This window comes from Epinephelus fuscoguttatus, linkage group LG20 (assembly GCF_011397635.1).
Source record: "Epinephelus fuscoguttatus linkage group LG20, E.fuscoguttatus.final_Chr_v1".
In the NCBI taxonomy this organism is placed as follows: domain Eukaryota; kingdom Metazoa; phylum Chordata; class Actinopteri; order Perciformes; family Serranidae; genus Epinephelus; species Epinephelus fuscoguttatus.
Genome location: NC_064771.1, coordinates 26887689 through 26911528, shown reverse-complemented (window position 1 = coordinate 26911528; position 23840 = coordinate 26887689). Strand labels below are relative to the sequence as shown.

General features: G+C 40.8%; 1 protein-coding gene across 2 annotated transcripts; it reads right to left on the bottom strand.

Moving 5' to 3' along the window:
• Positions 1-3376: 3376 nt before the first annotated feature.
• Positions 3377-22309, bottom strand: fshr (follicle stimulating hormone receptor). Of its 2 annotated transcripts, XM_049564057.1 has the most exons (15): positions 22226-22309; positions 20765-20913; positions 17946-18017; positions 16095-16169; positions 15772-15846; positions 15598-15672; positions 13196-13270; positions 12724-12804; positions 10989-11057; positions 10808-10882; positions 9301-9486; positions 7659-7873; positions 7262-7443; positions 6978-7169; positions 3377-4270 (listed from the first exon to the last, which is right to left on the bottom strand). In XM_049564057.1, exons 2-15 carry the CDS (start codon positions 20881-20883, stop codon positions 3734-3736), a joined length of 2028 nt encoding a protein of 675 aa, XP_049420014.1. In that variant the 5' UTR covers positions 20884-20913; positions 22226-22309; the 3' UTR covers positions 3377-3733. The 2 variants fall into 2 exon arrangements, with proteins under 2 accessions (XP_049420014.1, XP_049420013.1); XM_049564056.1 differs by lacking the exon at positions 22226-22309 and having other exon boundaries at positions 20765-21247.
• Positions 22310-23840: the final 1531 nt, after the last annotated feature.

Here is a 23840-nt window from a genome sequence, read left to right as displayed (position 1 = left end):
AGAATTAATCAATCAATTAAGCACGCCCAGAACTATTTAAGTGGCAGTACAAATTGAAAGTCCTTTTAACCCATGAATGCAAACTGAACTATGTTCTTGTTACAGCCGCTTTTCAAGCCTGCAGGAGGTGAGTGTGAGTCTCCAGTCATACATGTTGGGTGGAGTATCACTTTAATAAACACGTTTAGCCAATTAGTATCATTTCATATAATTGGACCAGCAGATGGCATTGTTTGGCTGCAAAAGATAAGGCTGTGATCTCACCGCATTTAAGGACACAGCGCTACTGAGACTGCTTTGTTGCATTTTACAAGGTCGTACCTGGAGTTTAAACAAAAAATAAAAAATCTTTTGTCACATTTTTTTCTGTCTGGAGAAGGTCTTTATATAGGAGTTGTTACCATGCATTTAATCATGCACCAAAACCAGTGATTAATCATTTTTAGAAATGACTTAATGTAAGTTTGAAGACCAAGAGGGGTGTGTTCCATTTAAAGCATGTATAGAGCTTAGGAAAAAGAAATTAAGGTAAACACATACACTGTATATGTGAGGAAAAAAATTCAACAGTCTGCTAGAATGTGGCCTTATAGTTTTTGGTGGAGACATGAAAAGCAGGGAGAGGAGGAGGTGTGACATGCAACAAATTAAGGTCAACAGGATGCTCTGAATGTTATTCAAAGTAGTTCCAGCTAAATATCCCACAAGGAGCAGCAACAGCAGCGCAACTTCTGCACATTAAAGGGATAGTTTAGACTTTTTCAAGTGGGGTTGTATGAGGTTCTTACCCATCGTCAGTGTGTTACATGCAGTACATGTCTGTCGGCATGCCCCTAATTTAGAGAAGCAGGTAGGAGAGCCAGCATGGAGGTTAAATGATGTATGGCTGTGGAAGGTGGCAGCGGCAAAATGTGTTTTAGGTACCTAAGGAAAAGACGGGCAACTGAAGCCGTTACATCGCTCCCTTCAAACCAGATTCCATTGATAAAAAGAGTAATTTAACCCTGCTGAATAGGGAGCTGCTGATCTACCTCTGCCTCGATTAGCTAGTGTCGAAGTCATTTTGTGACTTTGACACTTAAAGGTCAGTGCCGATTCACCAAAGTCACACAATAACACAAACAAGCTTACAAACCGAGGCAGCAGTAGACCATAGCTAGACTGCGTTCAGCGAGCTAAAATTGCTGTTTTAGTCAATGGAGTTTGGTGGCTTTGACAAGAGCATAAACTGGGAACTAAAAGGGCTGTCTGCAGCAAGGTAAAGTGGTGAAAATATTCTCAATATGGCGTACACTTAAACTGCGAATTACTTTTTTAAGTGGCTAAAATGTTTTGCTGCTGCCGACGTCCACAGCAGTGTATTGCTTAGTTTCTATGGACGTACTGCTGACCACCATCTACTGTAGGTAACACACTGACTGTGGATGAGCATGTCACACATCCCCACTACAGAAGATCCGAACTATCCCTTTAATCCTAAGGCCTCAACGTGTCACATTATTTCACAGTGCTCTGTCTGGAGAGTTCAAAGATTGCCAGCACTGCATGTGCTTTACTGTCTGCAAGAGAGGGGAGTTTTTCAGAGCTGCAAAGCAACATCTTACTGAGACTGTATCAGCCTTTCTCAGACAAAATTATTCTGCTGCAGACCGCAACAGTGATGTAATCTTGTATGCAGTTTTTTTCCTCATGATAGTGATGGTTTGATGTCTCTGTTTTGTTTTTATAAGGACATGTTGTGAGAGAACAGTGCGTTTTATTGCTCTGTTAAAAACAAACTGATGTATGCTTCTGTGTCTACATTAATTTTACCTCGCACTGAACTGCTATGAAGGTTTGCTTTGCTGTCGCTATCAATTGTGTCTTTGCAGAGCCTGCTGAGACTTTAAATGTGTTGTTGCTCACAGCTGAATAGACCACAGCAGAGCAGAGAGCATAATAAATCCTGCACCGGTAGCATCACCTGGTGGTTAAAGAGCATTAATGCACCCACACGTTCGATGTTGGCATGTAGGAGGCAGTGTATCCATATCAATGAGATGGACTCGGATTCCTTCTTGCAGCTGCAGCCTTGAAACCCCGGGTTGCTTGCTTATGAGTGTGTGTGCTTTATCTAGCTGCCATATCCATCCTCCTGTAATGAGCAGAGAGAGCAGCTGTGTAGCCTCCACTCCCACAACCCACCCTGGCACACAGAGCAGAGGTTGGTGGGGTCACTTTGTCCTTGAAAGCTTTGGGTGCTCTGAAGGACAGCATTGCTAGATAAAGACGACTTCGTTTAGTGTGTGTGTGTGTGTGTGTTTCCTTTTGTTACTCCTCTTCATACACTCACATTCACCGTACAAAATCTACTCAGGCAGCGAGGATATAATAAACACATTTATAAATGACATGGAAAAGCATTACAGAGATATATATTGTACAAAACACACAGATGTATATATAAAAAAAGTGAAACTTAATGATACTTCCATTTACAAACGATAATTGCATTACAAAGATAATTACACAGCCTTCATTTTAAGAGAAACTGAAGGGTAGGAGGGATGTGGAGGCATGGAGAGCTACAGCAGACAGAGTGTATGAGGAGATTATTAATCAGCAGGTCCCTGCGGTGTGCTCCTTAATGAATATCATTCAATCATAACGTTGAATGCTAAATGAATGTTGATTTCTTGATGTGCATATATGCCGATATCCCGAGCGTCAAACCTTTGTTAAACTGTTTCAAAGTACCTCCGTTCATTTCATTATCTAGAGACACCAGATGGATAGCATTTGCTTCACAGGACCATGCATGGAAGTGAAATCCGTCTACCTCTACTCTCTCTACTCCTACTTGTGATCTAAATTGTTACGGTGCGGTAAACTCCACCCATGTGGCGTTCCAATCAAGTTAAAACAAACGCGAGGAATTATCTAGGACAGCTGTTTGACCTAGATTTAGCCAAAGTATCTGCAGTTGTTCTGTAGCTATCTTTACTTGGATTTCTGTGCACACTGTAAGTACAGTAGAGTTTAGCCATGGGTTGCATGGTTTAAAAAGGACACTTGTGCTGTGTGTTGCTGCAGGTCAAAGGTCAGGCCTGAAGCAACCCATGATACTGGCAACATATCGGAGAAACATGAAGTACATGCCTCTGGTCTGTTGCAGGTCACATTTTTGGCCTTCAGCGTGGCTCAAAAACTGATATCCACAGCAATTTTTGGTCCATACCTGATATGTAATGATCCACTAAAATGAGGCATGTTGTAAGATGATACCACGTACCGGCTGCCATGGTTATAACCTGAATTTGCACTGTTCGCTGCATGATGATACCAAACAGATCTTGCAGATTTTGTTGCTCTCTCTCTCTTCTTATTTTGCTGTGTATGGTGAGGTCAGGACTTTATAAAAAGGTAGCGACCAGGTGCCAGACCACAAGTGGCACACTTTCAGGACAAAGCTACGAAAATTGCGGATACAGTGTTGAAAAAAACCCTGCGAATATAGCAAACAAGAGCGAATCTGGGGTTGGTAACCGACAATTCCTGTATGGTATACTTTACACAAAGTTGAATCTCTCGTAACTTTAAGAGGCGTTCATACGTTCTGTCAACATCTCCAGGAGACCTAAGGGGAATTTTCTTTATTTGCCTGGGAGAAATTGGACTTCTGTGTGGAGAGAAAGACGACCCTCCTGTTGAGAAAACAAGCAAAAGGTCTGTACCTGTGTTTTCTCAATGAGAGTCAGCAGTCTTGTTTCCCATCTTGACTTGATGTATTGGTCACAGGGTACAGCATCACATGGCTGCTCTTTGGAGAGGTCCATGCCGGCTGCTGACAGGAGGAAGTCTCCGTCCGGTAAATCTGCGCCCGAGTTTTAAACAGGCCAAACCGAGCCGTGAGGAAAAAGAAATCCCGCCTGAAGGCGCGGGTGAAGAAGGTGTAAAGGAAGGGGTTGGCGCACGAGTTGATCGGGTAGAAGAGGACCAACAGGAGTTTGGCATCTGAGACGGTGATGAGAGGGAGCTTGAGGGCGGCTGACACAGCAAAGAAGGAGATGGGAGCCATGCAGACAAAGTCGGTGAAGATGAGGACGGCCATGCGCTGGGCCACGCGGGTGTCAGCGTGCGGCGGCGCAGACGAGGGGTTGCGGACGGCCAGGTAGATGCTGAGGTAACAGCCGCACACACAGACGAAGGCCAGGATGTTGAGGAGGAGAAGAGACACCACATAGACCTGAGACACGACAGACTCCACGTCCATGGGCAGGCAGATACTCACCTACACCACAAACAAATACAGAAACATAAACACACACATTCAGTGATCACACAGTGTAATGTGAATGTATTTAAACCAGTTAAATCAGTAAGCTACACAAACAGATGCTTACGCTGTCTGTAAATAGCTTTATTTATATGTACAAATACAGTAAAAACACTTGAGTTTTGTGTCTGTATGTTGTCGGACATGTCCTCAACATCTGGAATAATGATTTCAATTTTTATTTCCAGCAACCCAAAAATCAAAAAATAAAGACATTTCCCTCACAAGATAGTGGTATTTACTTTTTAATTTAATTTTCACTTCTGCTGAATAAAATTCAATTAATCGTATTTGCATAACGTTGTATGTATTACTTTACAACGTATCCTTCCGATAACTTTGCTAAGTCTGTCGCTAGCTCCCCGTCAGCTCGATCTGGGCTGTTTGAAGGTATTATTCAATGTAACACATATTAATGTCAGTGTAAGGATGCACTACAGTTGCAGCGTTAGCTAAAGTGACCATGGAGACTAAAGTAAATGTTAAATATCTTTGTGCATCAGGCTGTTGGTCAGACAAAGTAAGACATGTGATGACATCACTTTAGGCTCTAGAAAGTAGTTATGATGATTTTATTTTCTTCTGGTGTTTTATGGACTCAGCAATTATTCAAGAAAATAATTGGCAGATTGATCAATAATGAAAATAACAAATCTATATCCACTGAAAGTCGTCTCAGACATACAAAGCAGTACACGTGTTGCTATTATTTTGACTAATCTTCTTTTGGCTGTTCCCTTTAGGGGTCACCACAGTGAATCATCTGCCTCCATCTAACCCTATCCTCTGCATCCCATTTATATCAGCCTGGTTCGGTTCACTATCTAACATCCATTGCAACCCACTAAACAAAATCATAACAATGAGCAGTAAAATAATCGGACTGGAGCAGGAATCACTCATCAACATTTACAACAGAAGGGTTAAACTAAAAGGTACACACATAGCCTCAGATATCACTCACACACTGCACAGCCACTACAGTCTGCTACCTTCAGGGCAGACATACAAATCACTTGCATTCAGGACTAAGAGAGCCATGTCAAGCTTTGTACCCACATCCATCCGGCTCATGAATGCCTGACCTATGTGTGTATATGTGTATGTATGTGTACATGTAATTTGTATGTATATATACGTACATGGCTCATGAATGCCTGATTTATGTATGTACATGGTTGTTCACACCACTCCTTTAACTTGACCATGGATTGCTTTTATTTATTTATTTACTATCCATATTTTTAACAATTGTTTTTATCATTACCTATTCCTCATGTACTCATTGTGCTGGCAAGCTTTCTTCTCTCCAATTTTTGACTGTTAATTGATGGTTGATTGTTGGTATTTGCTGAATGCATGCGTTATATTATGTTGCGTTGCTGGTTATGTGAACTGTACACGCACTGATGCTCTGCACAAATGAAGTTCCTAACGGATAAATAAAGTTCTTTGAATGTGAATCCTCTTCTCTCACACCAACTGACTTCATGTCCTCTTTCACTTCATCCACAAATCTCCTCTTTGGTCTTCCTCTCAGCCTCATGCCTGGCAGTTCCCACCTCAGCATCCTTCTACCCATATATTCTCTATCCCTCCTTTGAACGTGTCCAAATATAAAGATGGACGACACCTCTCCACTTCCCCCCCATATGGAGCTACAACAGTGACTGTAAGTTTTGTCACAAATAAAATGTGGCATTGAAAAAGGAAACACTGGCTGAAAAAAACAACAACTGAAAAATAAAACAGGCATTAAAAATGATCTTAATTTGATTTTTTTTTGCCTTGTGATGTTTTTTTTTGATGACAATCTTCTCACTTTTTCTTAATGTCAATCTTTTTTTCAGTTCCAGTTGAAATGTAAATGTAATCATGCTGTCCATGCCCCTTCCCTCAAACTCCTCCGCTCCACGGCAAAACAGTGACAGAAAGTTAAAACTGAGAAAAGAAGAAAACCAACTTTGTAATAAAAAAAAAATACACTGAAAAGGAGTGACATGATGAAAGAAAAACAAAAGACTGTCATTGAAAATCGCTCAAAAAAATAAATAAGGAAAACATTTTTTCAATGGAAAAAAAGTTTCTTTTTACGATGCCAAATTTTATTTTTGATGCCAAAACGTACGCCACTGTTCTAGCTCCATATTCCCACTGTACCAAAGGCTTGCCAAAATATCCTGGATACGGCCACTGCCTTCTTGCACTGGTGACATCATTTGGAGCCAAAGTGTGCGCAGTATCAACCTCCCCTTTTATTGCATCAAACAACAAATTAAAGCCAAATCAGATGACACTTGAACATGCAGCGGTGATAAGTATCACCTAAAATGGCAGAAACCAACTTAGGGAAAAATATTTGATGTGGACTTTGATTTTTAGTTTGGCCCATTTGTGACCTGTACTGTAGCCAGCCACCAGGGGGGGATCAAGATGTTTTGGCTTCACTTTTAAGAAGCTGTCATGTTGTCCATCTAATAATACAGCCTGTGAATGATGTATAATTTGATATATATATGGTGTCTAAGTCAGTTTGTAGAATATGAGTTCATGCACCATTTTGCATCCCTAGTTACATGAAGCAAATTCTAAAAGGAACATACAGTGAATTGCTGTCACCAGGAGTTAAATGGAGAGGCTGTGGTCTGTACGAAGCACTCACTTTGCCGTAGCTGCTGATCCCAACTGTAGGCAGCAAAGCAGTGAGGGATGAGAAGATCCAGCCTGCTGTCATGACAATGCACGCGTGTCTCAGGCGAAGTTTGCGGTCGAGCCGCAGAGCAATTGTGATGGTGTGCCAGCGCTCCAGTGTGATCGCTGTTAATGTGAACACCGACAGCTCACTGGCAAACACCTGCAGTTGAAACAAACGCGGACATTTATGAGTGCTGTCATTTATTTAGCACTATCATGTGTATGCAGAGGACTCCGTGCCTGCCTACACACCGTGAAGAAGCCTGCAGCATTACAGCCCAGGCCCATCTGCCAGTCTATGGCGTGGTTGTGGTACTGGCCACGAGTGAACATGTCCACAGTTGCTATGACTACCAGGTAGATGCCCATGCAGAGGTCAGAAAAGGCCAAGTGGCACATCAGGAAACGAGGAACAGTCAGTTTGGAGCGGCTGCCTGACAACAAAACAAAAATACAAAACCAAATTTTGGTACTGAAAAGTAAAAGTAAACTGCATTTGCAAATCAAGGAACTGTAAGAAGGAAGGGAATTAGGACAGAAAGTACAATGAAAGAAAGAACACAAGGAAGGAAAGCAGCAAGTAAAAAGAGGGAAAGAACAAAGGAAACGAGGAAGGAAGGGAGTTAGTAATGATTTTCCCATTTCATACCGAACAACACCAGAAGTACCGCCGTGTTACCCAGCAGCGCGAGGACAGAGATGATCCAGATGAGGACCCGTAGGGGGACGGCCGACATGATGTCCTCACAGGGGTTAAAGGCATCTGGGATTGGGCTGCAGGTGATGGAGGTGAAGTTGAAGCAGTGGGCCCTCTGGAAGTAAGGGTCAGCCTCGGGGTGGGAGCAGAAAGGGTGCCATCTGGATCTGGCACACAACAATATAAAAAAAGTGCATGTTAACAAAATCACCTAATTTTATCACAGTTATTCGCTATTTTTTCACTAACACAACATTCACTTTCATGACATGTTTTTCTGTGAGTTCATGACAACAAAACCGGGTCTAAACCGACAATGGAAACACAAATCGGCGCACCATGACTTTACTCGCCACCGGCAAGAGCGCCATTGAAATAAAGGGTAATAGTCTGTATGAAATAATAAATATAACCACCAGGACATCACCCCTTGGTTTGTAGATGCCCATTTTGAACAAGTGGCAACCTCTGAGGCTAAAAAATGAAGCCAGTACACAAGTGCCAAAGGCTGCAGTTCCTCAAATGGCCACTTGAGGCTGGCTCCAAAAGCAAATAAATCCCCATAGACCCCCCCGATGTTAAAATGCCCAACTTTACAGCAGATAAAACATGTTTACAGCCTGGTAGGAAAAACAGTTTTGGTTTCTATTGCTAATTTCCACATTCATGACAACTGTACAGAGGGTGAATTTTTATATAACTCAATCGTACATTTTTTTAAGGCTTAAAGTTAGGCATATTTTTGAAGCCACAACTTCGGCATTTCGGCCCTCATCATCTTGGATTTTTTGAGCCAGAAGTAACCATATTTGGATGAGAGGGTGGAGCTACCTCTAACACTAGCTGCTACACTTAAAAACACTAAAATAGCAACAACTAGCTTACAACTACGCCTTTACTCTGTGAATCTGGGGTTACACCATTGGTTAAATTACCTAGCCAACACCTTTAATCATGCATAACTTTAAGTCTTAATAAAAAACATTTTTTGTACCAGGCTGTAAACATGTTTATTTCTGCTGTAAAGTTGGACATGGGGATTGACTCTCTGTTGGAGCCAGCCTCTAGTGACCATTGGAGGAAGAGCAACTCATGTTTGACCATTTTTCAGCATAACACATTTAGAGTTTGGCGTCTAGGCCTCATCACTCCCTGCAGATACGTTGACATGAGCTATTAGGGAGTGACGATACTGCGATACTGATGCAGGGCAGCAGTGGACTGAACTAGCACACAGGCGTCACTCCTTTTATTGGCACTTCCCCGCTGGCTTCATTTTTCAGCTGCAGAGGTTGCTGCTTGGATTGAACAAACAAGCTATAATGTGTCACTAACTGAGTGTCATATTTGCTGATAGGTGATTTTTGTTACCTTTGGACAGAGTCGGGCTAATTGCTTCCCTCTGTTTCTAGTCTTTATGCTAAGCTAAGCTAACTCTCTTGGCTCTAGCTATATTTTTAGCGAGCAGACATGAGAGTGGTGTTGATTTTGTCATTTAACTCTCTGCAAGGAAAAAGCACATTTTCTCCAAAGTTTGATCTGTTCCTTTAACAATAAGGCGTTCGGACACATTCTGATGATAACGCATGCCTACCTGTTCCTGTTGATGTTTTGGAAGGGGCAGCAGTGCGACGGGTACGTCAGGTGGGCCTGGCGGAGTTCGGTGAAGAGCTGCAAAGGAGGAAGCTCTTTCAGGTGGAAGGCGGACTGCGCAAACAGCTTCTGGAGTCCACCGAGTATGGAGTCCGGCAGGGAGCTGAGGGCTGTTTCGGAGATGTCCCTGCACAAACAAATACAAACAAGTAGGTGTCAAACAGAGGAGTAATTTCAGGACCCATGCCATGTTTAAAAGATGTCTTCTCTGTTTTCTATATGTACAAGACATTTGATCTGTGAAGAGTTCAAAAAAGCTTTTATTTGTTTTTCTCAGGAAAAAAAAACTGTTTGCATTTAGAATAAAACACAGAAACTCAAATTTCCTGAGCAGGAAATTCAAGGTAAGAGCCACTGTTTGATTGCCAACTGATTGCTGGAATGTGAAGTCAAAAACACGACAGCAATGACAGCCCAAAACAAAAACAAATACAGTCTCTTTCTGATTGCTGCTTCAATACAAATGGGTGTCTCTTTGATTGGGGAATAAACAGATAAAAAAAATACCTGCTCTCGGTTTATTTTTACCTTAAAGTTGGCATGTTTCCACAAATCCCCCCAATCCCTACCAATGCCACAATGTTTCTTGTTTCCTCCTGGTTTAATAAGTGATGATGAGGGTGAATCATGTAGGTAAGAGTTACTGTTGGATGTCAGGCTTTTTAAAATGTCTGGACATTTTTGGACAGTTTTTTAAATTGGTACCGTACTGAAAGAGAGCGCCGCAGAAACAAAAACAGGCTGCATTGTAATCTCTATGGGCAACTGTGCACTGTCAATTTATGTTCTTTACCTTTTGCTGATCTGGTCTTTTTGTTAGTTAACCAAGTCTCGCTCAAGGAGAAGTCTTGCTCTGAAATCTTGCGGACTTTCCCACATTGTTCACGTTTGCCTACGAAAAATAATGCACACAAAGGCGTACATATCCCACATAATCATGAGCCAGTAATTCGTGCATAACCCACATATTTTGGAAGGTTGCGATCAGGTGATTAACGCACTAAGTAAACAAGGAAGCAGCCCCAAGCGGACCAGTAAGGAGGTAGGGTTAGGGCGATGGGTAAGGGTGTGCCACGTCGTTCACGATAATACCGGTACAATTTTTAATATCGTATGAAAAATTACATAACGTGATACTTACTTACTTCTAAATAACAATCTGAGCCTGTCTGTGACAAAAACAAGTGCTTTAATGGACTATATTGACAGTGCACAACTGCCCGCAGGGATTACAATGCAGGCTGTTTCCCTGCTGCAACTGCAACAGCGGTCTTTTTCAACTGGACAAAAATAGGGTTAAAAAATACCAATGTTTCCCTTAAACCCCACCGGTGGACATCTTAATCTGTTTAAAGTGGCACTGTTTGTTGTCTACTCTTTGTCATTCGTCCGTTTACATGTCGTGTATGCACGAATAAATAAAGTTATTTTGAATGAATCATGCTTACAGTACCACCAACTCACTGGAACCCACAAAGGCATTGGGACTGATGTGAGTAAGCTGTTGGTTGCCTCTTAGGAACCTCAGAGAGAGAGATGGAGAAAAAGAGAGACAAATTAAACATTTGAGCGGATTTTTATTTTTTGGTAAATCTTCTGTTTGTTATCGCGTCTCTGTCTGTGACTCACAATCTGTGCATCTTTGTGCCGTTGAAGGCGTCACTTGCCACCTCCTTGATGCCATTTCTGGTGAGCCGTCTGTCATCAGAAAGAGAAGCCAAATTACAGTCATGTGGCTCCGACACAAACAATTCTCAACAATAAAGTTCTCTGAACAATCAAAGCTAATTTTAGTGTGTGCAGTTCTTTTGTTCTCAGTGACTAAACCTGCATGAATACACAGAAAACACTAAATAAATTGTATTTATTATTATGTGAGACTTCCTTAGAGACCTTGGAAGCTGTTGGCAGACCGCATTTGCTGGATATATGTGGCAGTATATATTTAGATTCCTACTAAAGTAAAAGTAGTAATACCACAATTCAAAAATACTCCTTTAAGTAAGCATGTGAAATATTACTTAAAGGAATAGTTCTGACACTTGACACAGATGAGAAGATTAATACCCACCTTATATTAGTTTGTTAAACATGAAGCTAAAGCCAGTAGCTTGTTAGCTTAGCTTAGCATAAAGACTGGAAACAGGAGGAAAAGCTAGCACTTTTTTAAAGTAACAATAATTTTGAAAGTAGAAGTCGTAGTAACTGTAGTTAGTGACGTCTTAGTTTTAATTTGTTCAATAATACACCTTTGCTTTTTTCTTCTTTTTTGTTTGTTTTTTTCAACAACAAAAAACAAAAACGCCAGGCCACTACTAAGTCCCTTCCTTATAGCATCTTTGCATTTTTACATCACGCCAAATGACAGTGGCATCATTCTGCTCCAGTAGGTCATTTTAGACAGCATCCCAGCATTGTGGAACCAAAAGAGGCGCAGCAGGCGTGACATGCAACACAACAGCGTCGGCCTCTAGTGTGACATATAACATATGTGTCCGCAGCGCTTTATAAACAATAATAATGGCAAAACATGGCAATAACAATCATTTACCGTCCCTGTTATATGGCGGCTGATCTCGTCCGCTGCTCAAAGCGTAAGGAGCTCCTGGACCTCATTGTTTCCCCAATTTGTGGACATTTTCATCCACTGTTCCACTACTTCGAGTTAGCTGCTAACTGCTGTGAGCTACTTTACACATAACACGTTGTCAAACTGTCACACCTGTGCCACCCATGATTCCGTCCTGCTCACTATCCCTTTAATATAGACCTCGTTTTTGTGCCGTTAATACCTCCAATACTAGCTCAAAGGTGAGATGTATGCCCTTTCCACGACTGTACCTTTTATACAGAATGGCCAGGGGCATAAATGAGTGAAATTTCCACCTTGAAGAGGCAGTGTCAAAGGGGTTAGTGTAAAAGGGCCAATAGCCTTTTCTGGCCTGTATGCCTGAAATAATTTCGTCTGATTTCGCAGGGCATCAGACCAGGTGGCATTTAAAATAACTATAAGGCAATAGCTGTTTTTTTCGCTAATGGTCTTGTTTGCTTATGTGGGTCATATAGAGGCATCAGTTTTAATTTGAGACAGTTTCATAGCCAGTTAAATACTTCTTATAGCTGTTTTAATGACTAAAGAAACATTTATGAGCAAAGTTAAAATACACTCAAGCAAAGAGGCAATAGGCAGCAGTAAGAGTGTTGAAAATGCAGGAAAAAGGAGACAAGTAGGAGGAGACAAGTCTCAGTAAAGAGGGCAGAGAGCATTTCAGGGAATATTCGTCATTGCGAATGTAATGCCCACTCAGAGCCATGTGAGGGTGGTGCACAATGTTGCTAAAAAAAAAGGTGATGAATCCCTTACATCTCGTCGATAGTTTGAGTGCAGAGGCCTCTGAAGGCATTGGCGGGGACTCTCTTTATGTGGCTGTTCTCCTGCAGGTGTCTAAGCAGCATGCAGATCAAAAGCACATGATTAACAGCAAATACTGACAAGAAAAACAGCATATTTAAGGTGATATGAGGTGCAAAACATCAGGAATACATGCCACAGTCCCCTTTAAATCCCTTTCCTTTTTGAGGCTGATAGATGTCAGATTGGAGTTGGATTTTTAAAGGCCGGAGACAAGGGACAGATGGTTTGTATTCCTGATTTTCTGTTCTGTAGGGACTACACAGTGCGTAGGTTTTAACGGCAGTATTATATGTTTAATGGTGTGATATCTTCTGGGCATTTTTAATGTTGCATGCATGCAGTAGCCTATATGTTGAAGTGCATGTGGGAATAATGGTGCGTGGGCGGTTTTAGTTCATTTATATATTGTGTGGAGACCTACAAAAGAAAGCTGTGGGCCGAAGAGTTGATCTTGGAGAAGTTTGGGAACGTTGTCAGTCCTGTGTTGGAGATGGTCCTGTGATGTGCAGATTAATCACCAAATGTTACTACATTCACACCGCAACTCTCACTCTGAACAACAATGAGTCATGGTGAGAAAATCAGACAATGTTGCATTCATTGTATTAACCGAGATAAAAATTAGCAAGTGAAGAGATTCCAAGACAATTCGGAGAGAAGCTCGGGTGGCAGGGAGATAAATCAGACATTTCGTGTTCCAAATAACTGTCCTTTCTATTTTTTGGCAACAACACATAACAAGTTCAACATGCAGTGTCTCTGAAACATTTGACAGTCTGTAAAACTCTGAATATTCAGAATTGGGTTTTGAATTTGTGAAGAATAAACTTGATTCTTCCAAAACACGACCGAGAATTTACAGCCACAATAGCAGCTCTGTGAGGTTGTGTTTGTGGTGCTTTGGTTTGAGCTAAATGTAAATGTCAACATGTTAACACCCTCACAATGATTATGTGAATATATGCAGGTGTTTAGCAGGTTGAATATCTAGCATGTTCAGCATCTTGGTTTAGCATAGTAGCAGGGCAGTCCCTTGATTTTTGGCGGCTCCCTCATTGTAATGTGTTGACCCAACCTGTGTAAGGGTTGTCAATGGATTAATCATTTAGCCACAGAGTATATTTTTGTGACCGCTTGTGCATGTCGGTCCATAGGTTAATTCTGCTACTCTTCAGTTTACTGCACATCAACTAGATCTGGTGGGAGACAGACAGCCAGCTAGCTGCGTTAACATGTGCTCACCCTCTGGTCCGCACTACACCGGTCAGGTCAAGTGGGAGCTGGCCACCTGCTCATTGGGTGGTTACCACTTCATGCCATCCTGACCCAACAGCATCGGGTGTGAAAACATCGGACCCACCCCCGGGTCTCCCCCTAATTGTCTCGGTGAGCAATTGGCTAAATTCTGAGGTGCAAACTCCCTTTACCATCACTGTTAACTTGGTTAGCACCTTTAGCAGAATCAACTAGCTAGTGGTGCTAACATAGTTAACAATGCTGAAAGGGTTTAGCAGCTCAAAATGAAGCTGCTTACTCACCAGGGTCACGGGGCGTAGGGGTTGGGCCGGAGGGTGGCCACCATGTTTCTGACTTAGCTCCCATCCAGCTGAGACCAGAGGGTGGGCAGTGGGCAATTATTTCTGCATGCTAACGCAGCTAGCCATCTGTCTGTCAGCAAAGCCAACAAAAAATATATAATAAAAGGCAACACATTTGCATCGTAAAACATTAAAATTTCATCACCCCTGAATAGGTATTGCTTTGAAACGCGGTGCTAATGCTAACTGAAACAATGGAGCCACGGAGTAAGTGGAAAGGCCTCTTGTATTTCACATCACTGCGTTTTTTAAATTTAAAAATGAACAGGTTAGTTACTGGTTCATGGGTGTCGGACTATCGACAGCAAACTGACATCCCTAAACTTGTATGAACTTGTACGAATAAGCGGTGTTGGACAGTAACGTGTTATTAGCAACAAATTACAGTAATAATATTAATTTCCCCGGTAACGAATACTTGTTTAGTACAATTTTTTGTACAATTTTTTACTTGTTAGAATTACTAATAAATTTTCAGTAATACTACTACAGTAACCCCAATAATTAAGCGGTACTGTATGTGCTAGCTAGCTGTTGGCCTTGTTTGTTTGGTGTGTGTAGGCCTTTGGCATGCTAACATAAGAACCAGCTAGCTAGCTAGTTGCTGAATCTAAATATATAGCTTTGGAAAGCAGGATTTTGGATATCAAACCATATTTCGGTACAACCTCACAGCTGTAACATTTTTTTTTAATTAAAATTGAGCATCTTTTTAATAGAAAATCGTCTTTGTAGGGTAGTTGTGCTAAGATACCCCGGTTTTACAGTTCAATAGTTTAATAATAGAATTTTTTCACCATAAACTGCTCCGTTTATCTGACCCAGTTCACACAAAGTGGGACAAACACAACAGTAGCAAGTTATGATAATATCAGTGAGGGATTTCAGGGATGTGTTGTGCTTCATAAACTGTTACATTAAAACTCTTTTAAAAGATATAAACAATCCAATTTAGTATTTGGTGCATTTGTGACAAATATATTTAACATGGCTGCAATGATGGATAACTCATTTTGTGGAAAAACTTTTTTTCATGAGAAGTGTGACACTTGATTTCTCTTCCAGGGGATCCAAGCTAATTAAAAAATGATGTCTCTGGTTGTGCAGCAGCCCGTCAGAAGTAGGCCTGTCACCCATGACCCAATTTCGGACTCACAATCAGCTTGAAAAACACAAACTTAAGAAGAAAGTACTTCTCCCCGCTGCACTCTCACTGAGTACTCACAGATACCGTAGCCTCACGATGTTTCTGAATGCATCTTGATGGATGTGTCTCAGGTTTTTTGCCTTTGTTATGGTTCTGAAAGGAACACATACAGCCATGTACTCATTAATATAAATTACTGGTCTCACAATTACAAGGTTTCACCACTGCCATTATTGTGCCAGTCATACTTACATCTCGATGAGTTCAGGGAGATCAGAGAAAGCAGAAGCTCCTATACTCTCCAACGCAACATTCTCAGAGATGAAGCTAAGGGAAACACAAATGTGTAAAGTAGAATATGACAAATGTATCAGCTGTTGGGTGTTCATTCACACTTATTCTTTGACATATTTAGTCTCCAACACCCTGCCAAGCATGCTCCTCAGCTGTCTGTTTTGGGCGATCGGCTTTCTCAGAGTTTGCGGCTCTTCTTGTTCCATAACAAAGACTAAACACACAAGCACGTCGGATAAAACAAGTCACGAACAAAGGCTTTTCGAAAACTGTGTACTCACATTTCAGTGAGCTGAGGCAGGCCGGCAAAGGCAGACGCGGTGATACTCTCCAGCATGTCGTTCTTAGATATGATGCTGAGTTTGGAGGAAGCGGGGAAGAGAGGGAGAGGGTAGATTAAAGGATATAAAATGGCTGTGCAGTTATTTTTCAACTTTATTGAAGTTTAATTCAAAAGCAATGATAGCATTTATCCAAATAAAATATAAGAACAAGAGACACTGGTCATTTTTACACTCACAATAGTACTTATGAGAGGATCACCACACTCTAAAATAACAATGCTTAGATTAAAGAAGGCCAAAAACATCAAATATAGAGAAAATACACTGAACACTTACACAAGGATTTCAAAATAAGGTTAACTTTTTCAACACTAAACAAAATGGCATCTTAGGGCTTATAACAACGTCAAATAGGGCGCACACTTTAACACATGGTAAATGCCGTTCGCAAATACATTTAAAGTGCACTCAGTAGGCTGCAGATCTCCCTGAGGTAGCTGCCCAAGCTGATCGGGTGGGCTGCACACAGAAGATGATGTTCTCCTGCTAACAGGAGCTGTGTGAAATATAGATACTATGGAATAACGAGAATGAATGTGTTTTTAATAACTAAAACACAGCCAGAAATCTTTGATCCATGTTGTTCGTTACTGGACATTTAAAATCAATGTTATTGTAGCACTTGTCATTACTGCTTGCCCTGCTTCTCTCCCTGTATCTGCCTCTCTTTATGCATCATTTTGTCATAAGGATCACTGTACATTTATTATGTTGATCTGTTCTATTCGGAGTTTTTCCTTATCCGCTGTGAGGGTCCAAGGAGAGAGGGATGTCGTATGCTGTAAAGCCCTCTGGGGGAAATTGTGATTTGCTTTGTAGATAAAATTGAAATTGAACTGAAATTGAAGATAGTGGCGAAGAAAACAAAAATGGGGGTTTATTCATCTCATATCGTGCCTAACTTTAGTGGATCATAACATATCAGGCATAGAATAATTCTGCAGATGCTCCAGTTTCAACATGAGACAAAACTCTTCTATGAATGTGGCTTGCAACAGACGGTAAGGCTTGTCGTTTTTAGCTGTGCCGATTTCTGGAAAACATGCCGCTCCTAACGGCCAGGTAAGGGGAATGAGGAGTCAGCAGTCAATAAACTATGATTCGCCAAAACCACAAGAGGTTACTGAGCATAAAGTCATACAAGTGCAAACAAAATGATGAAGCTAGATAGTTGGCAAGATAGCGTGATTAGCTCCAAATGCACGATCCCCTCCAGGCTTTGGCCCAGCAGAGAAAATGAGACATTTCTATTATACACACACACACAAACACACACACACACACACAATATAAAAGACAAATTACCTTTTTAGCGCAAATATAACTACATATTTTTGAGCTCTCGTTTTCTATTAGTTTTATTATTTATCATTATTAGTTTAAACTCATGTGGAAATACTCTAAATAGATCATTTCAATACTCCAGCTTTATGTACTTTATATATATCATGTTTGCTTTTATCACATAAGCACACACTTCAAGACAAAGACGGAAACTAAAGTTTGTAGCACAAATATAATTCTATATTTTTGATTTCCATTAGTAATTTTAACTCATGTAGATTGTAGACTTTTTTATGCACTGCGTATCAAATTAAGCTGACCATAGCACTGTATTATCACTAAATTGCTTTGCTTAAATTTGGAGGAATAACACCAAATGTAGGTGCAGATAAATTTGTCCCGACCACTTCAGCTCTGTTTGGATGATCCATATCTTGAGTGTTTTGACCTCCTCTGTTCATTACGTTCCACATCAAAGCATAAACACGAACAAGAGACACTTACAGTTTCCTGAGGTGCTGCAGGCTGGTGAGAGCGCCCTGGGGAATCACTTTGATCTGAGTCTGCTGAACTTCCCTGTTGACACAGAAACAGTCACTCACATCAACGCTCAGTGACACACTGATCACAGGAACGTAATCACTGGAGAGAAATCCTTCAGAAAGTAATTAGTGGCCATTTTTGCCGCGTGGCGGGGATCATTACTACTTCTTCCAGCTTCGTATGTGCATTGAATAATGATAACAGTCAGTGAGGCCAATGATTGGTTACTCACTCATTTTGGGGATTTTCTTTTCACGCAAGGAGCAAGCAGTTTTGTGCGCAGAAAGTCTAAAGATCCCAAGCTTATTCTGCATCTGCTCATCATCTGAAACGACCCTCCTTTGCTGCATACTTGTAAATATCCCCACTGTTCCTGAGCCTTGACCTTCGAGCAAAACAGAACAGATGAGAACACACACATCGCCGCCTGGGAGTTCACAGAGCATCTCTTGGGAACAGACGCTACTTCTGCCACAAAATGCGTCCCCATCGCTGTGTGTGTTGGCTGCATTCACGAGTAAGATTATATACATTTGTTCATTGTTCTTGTGTATGTCTAAGCGTGCGGTTGTGCTTCAGACGATCCTAATCTTTCCCCGCCGCCACTGTCCCGCTCCCTCCTCCCTGTGGCCTTGAGATTCCTTCAAAACGTCCAAAACAACAGGTCAATGTTTACGCCGTGCCTCAGTGTGTCGCTGAGGCAAAAACACTCAAACCTCCTGCGGTACCTTTTATGAACACGACAATTTGGAGGCTAATCCTGCGTAGCATTTGAAAGGAGAAATACAATAAGGAAGAGACCTCTGTGGATGAGCCGGCTCCTGATAAAAACTTCCTGTCCAATGAACAGTGAAGGAACTCTAAGAGGTAGAAGTTAAAGCTAGCTGCAATCTACAATCGTCCCCACTAGATGCCACTAAATCCCCCTAAATCTAAAACACTGGACCTTTAAAATGTGTAGCACCATCCTTGAACAGTCTTCAGCACAACTCCAGAAATTTGTCACTAAAAACATTTAAGTCCTATTGAGGGTGAATTTAATACGGACCTGCGGCCACCCTGATATTCCCCGAACTTTAAGGGACAACAACAAAACCAAAACCAACAAAACAAGCTTATCACTTTTCTTGTTAGGCTTCAGGGATACACACAATGTGGTTTTTTTTGTGAGAAATGCCAAATGTTAACATATCTTTTGTTTGTGTACATGAAAACTCTACAGGGTGTCTTTAACCTGTGGCCACTCTAGAAAGCTGTGGTTACAGTGGAAGCCAAGCAGACGCGCTTTGCATACATTCCCTTAAGTAAATGAATATTTAATAAAACCAGCATTTGCAAATTCAGAGGAAAAAAAATCAGCCAAGAGGAGATGAGCAAGGATTAGAGAGGAAAGTCAAAATGATTATGCACGCTCGCGGCATGTGATGTTGAATTGTACATACGACACACTCCCTGAATGTGTAGTGGTGCGTGATGGTGACGGAGAAATACTATTTTGGGATGTATTCTCTGTTATATTGACCCATGTCACTTGTAGCTGAGTGGAGGGACACTTCATCGATTTTACACATGAAAGTGGGTTTACTCATCACGATGAGCACCACTCAGACTGTGAAAACAGCTGTATAATGAATTCTGAGCATTCTAACGTCTGAAAAAGTAACCCTGGATGACACGAGGCTGGGGATGAAAGTACAGATTTATAACTGAAAGCATGCATTACAAACTGGAGGTGATGAGTTCAGGAGGGTCCAACAAACTACGCTACTGAGCTGCATAATGGGAATGGAGTGTTTTAGTAGTTTGACCCACACTTAAGATTAAAAGTCAGGATATTGTGGCCTTTGCTGCTTCAATTTTGTCCCTTCTTTTTAAATCTGTCTCTTGCAACAACTAATAATTATAATAATAATAATAAAAAAACAAATACACATCTTAATGCCATTGTCACTGTCAATGAAAACCATTTCAAGAGAAGAATGAGTCATGAAACGTCTACATGTGTCAGGCATGGTTTGATCCAATTTCAAATATTTCACAGACTGCGTTTGTCCAGGAGTTGGCTTTGACCCCCACAGGTTGGTACAGAACGTCAATATGACGTCAGACAGACGTTCGACTCTTACGTTGGACTGATTATAAAGTTTGGTTGAAATGAAAAGGGGGTGGACTGTATTTTAAATGTCAAACGACATCAGAATGTCACGTTGTGTGGACATTAGCATAATGACGTTTCACACCTCACAACTAGAATAACTAGAAAACCTGTCATTATTATACGTCAAGATGACGTTGGCATGAGACGCTGAATTTTGGCATCATCTGTCGTCACCATTCCACATCAAACTGACGTTGGCATTAGATGTCCTGACATTGAATTTTGGTCACCTGATGTCACAACTTAAATTGAACCAAATAACAACATGTAAAAACGTTAGTGGCCAGCTGGGAACCTGTCAATGCTGCATCCCTTATTTTGGAAAAAAAAATTGCACTGAAGTCCTGAAAACACTCTCGTACATGCGTGACAAGGTCATGGACCCCAAGCCAGCCCAAGCAGTTTTTGGCGCTGCTCGCAGAGATCCAAATCTGTCTCGAGCCCAGGCCCACGATGTTGCTGTCTCAACGCTTTTAGCAAGATGTCTCATTCTTTATATCTGAAAATCAAACTTTCCCAACTGTGCAGCAAGTGAGTGAAATGTAAACACCTACAATACATTGGCTATACATAGATATTTGCGTGCATGCACCTGTAGATATGTGAGTATGACTGTACTCACAGGCATTGGGTGTCGCTGGAGATGTTGGAGGGGATCTCTGTGACCCCGAAGCCCAGCTGGTAGCAGAAGTGCAGGGTTCGTTTGGCCAAGCCATTTGTAGCTCCAGGTTTAATGTCCATCCCCGGGCCAGGTGCCGATGCCGCCGCTGCCTTTATCATCACAATCATCAACATGATCAAAATCATTATCATTATCATTGTAGTCCACAGTCCTGATTATTGTATTATAGGTTCCCACTTTGGTAATCTCCTTGTTTTTCTTCTTCTTTTGTTTCTCCCCCCTTTGACTTTGTCTTCCACGTGGAGTTTTACATGTACGCAGGCCTTTAACCACAGCCCACACTCCACATTTGGTTTGAATGTTTTTGCCTGTTTGTCCGTCTATCCGCTCCGGGTTCACCGCCAGGTCGAAGAGAGAAAAAGTGCGAGGTGCTTTGGTGATGTGACCGTGCAGTGGTGAATAATGGGGGCGTGTTAAAAGCTTCATGGGTGTATGAGGATGTAGGAGGTCTCTGCTGGATGGTGTGTGTGTGTCTGTGTAAAAAGGACCACAGCAGTACTTCGGCCTTGATAGGATGCTGTGATAAAGACTATTCTTTTTCAGCTTTTACAAACTGCATGCTCTAGTCTGTCCTAAAATGTGTTTCTACTTTGTATTTATTACACTTTGACCTTGAAAAAAATCACTCCATCAAAACACACTGGTGTACTGCATGCAATGCTAATGAAAGCTGCACAAAACTTCCTTTGTTATAGATATTAATTTCTTTTTGAAAAACTCATTTTACAAACTGTACTGTATAACAATCCTTCACAATAAGTCTCACCTCATTTGTCACCTACAAAGTTGGCTCTCATTTATTGAGAGCCCTCTGTGTTTGTCACTTATCTGCTGGCTTCACAGCCATACCTAAAAAGACAGCAACAGTCTGAATAGCATTGTTTAAGTCTGCTTTCTTTTATCAATGATCAATCTATTCCTATTTTTTATTTATAGAGTCCTTTATTCTGCTGAACTCCTTGGCATATTTTCATATATTTTACTTAATACTCATCTATTTATGTGTCTACATGTTTCTGTATGTTACAGTATGTGTGCAAGGCAAGCTGTTCAAACAAGTTGCAACCATTGGGATTATTGAAGTTGTCTTTATCTGAGAGAGGAGCTGAAAAATTAATTCTCAAATGAAGTTAAAAATCTGAAATAGCAGATAGCGGTGAAGTCACACATTTTAGTTGAGTTTGTATCATTTGATTTAGCAAAAAAAATCATTTTTAACTTTGTTTTTTGTGAAGCTCCATCTAAAACTGACAGGAAATTTAGTAAGCTAATGCTAACAAGGTTAGCTAGCTGCTTAGACGTTTTATATTTAGTTTATTTGACATTGTAGGAGGGAGACATTAAATCAGACACATATAAATACAAACTATTAAGGATGACATATTAAAATTGAAGACTTACTGTGTTTCCATTGTGGATCTTGAGTAGTTTCTGTAACAGACCGAGAGGCGTTAGCTAGCTAACGAACTAAGGTTAATACTCTACTTACCCTTCGTTTTAAGTCCCGCCCTACTGTGCTGTGATTGGCTTTTACAACTGTGCTGCGATTGGCTGGTTTTACTGTGCTGTGATTGGCTAGTTTCTGGGGTTTTTTTTGCAAGTCAGCGACACTAATTAAACACTGGTCACTTTATTAGGTACACCTGTTCAACTGCTTGTTGACGCAAATAGCAGATCAGCCAATCACGTGGCAGCAACTCAATGCATTTAGACATGTAGACATGGTCAAGACGACCTGCTGAAGTTCAAACCGAGCATCAGAATGTGAAAGAAAGGTGATTTAAGTGACTTTAAACGTGGCATGGTTGTTGGTGCCAGACGGGCTGGTGTGAGTATTTACTGGGATTTTCACACACAACCATCTCTAGGGTTTACAGAGGAAACACATCCAAAAAATTGGGTTTTAGGCCCCCTGAGACCAAACGGCCCGAGTTGGGGATGCTTGTTATCAACTTGTAATGGCCCAAGGCTAACAGGAAATAATAGTGAAAAAAAAGGTAGCAAAAAAAAAAACAGCCTGATGGTCCTAGTTCCCGGCCCATAATGACATAAAATCTAAATATAGCCTATCTTGAATTCTCACATCTACAGATACAATTTAACACCTCATTCATATAGCATTTGCTTCTCAGCAAATAGTTTATTTAAAAACATAATTGATTAAATTAAACCATGCATTTATCTTATGAAAAATAAAGGACTGGATAATAATATAAGACAGGGGTCTGCAACCTCTATTATAAAAAGAGCCTTTTTCTCCCCTCAGTAAATAAATAAATAATTCTGTCTGCGGCTGCAAAACATCTTTGACCCTTGTAATGAAGGTAAAATAATAAAAACATATTATTTCTAAGCACCTTTCACAACACCCAAGGTCGCCTCACAGGCAAACATAGAGAAATAACAGCAGATTAAAAAAGTCAACGAGGTAAGGAATAACGTTACATAAAATAAAACAAAAGAGGTTTACAGATTGTCACCTTGGAGCTACACCTGTGTTTAAAAAAGGGCTCATTAAATACAAAATGGTGCCATTTGCTATGGGCTATATTCCCTCAAAAATGCAACCCCATCCTCGTCATAATTTTTCTTTTCTCTTTTTTCAGTAGAATAGTCAGTAGCAATCTATAACAAATTATATGTAAACTCTACATAAACTATAACAACTATGAATAAACTTTTTAAAAAAATATTATAGTTATTATAGTTAAATTGACTAGTAAAGTTAATTCGAGTGATCCCACACTGGTCACTAGAGGGAGCTCTAAAACAGCGTAATGCTGGTGGTTCTGACCTCCTGTCTCTTTCTGAAAGCTTTGTTTACTTTTATTTTAGAGATAAGAAACAATAAATTGTGAAGACAGTAACGCATCCACAAATATAGCATTTTAAGTCTTGTGTGTGACTTAACCTGGCTTCATATGAGCAGGGGAAATCTCCGCTCCTTGCTAGCCTAATTTATATAATGTAAAATGCCATAGGCTTGTGCTAATAACGTTAACATGTTGTATTTGTT

Bases quoted from the DNA above. Each gene is read 5' to 3' on its own strand.
- fshr (XM_049564056.1), bottom strand. From the start codon at position 20,961: ATGATAATGATAATGATTTTGATCATGTTGATGATTGTGATGATAAAG. The intron at 11,058-12,723 runs GTAAGGGATTCA...TTCTGATGACAG, and splicing joins ACTCAAACTATCGACGAGAT to ACGGCTCACCAGAAATGGCA. The intron at 4,271-6,977 runs GTGAGTGCTTCG...TTTGTGGTGTAG, and splicing joins GGATCAGCAGCTACGGCAAA to GTGAGTATCTGCCTGCCCAT.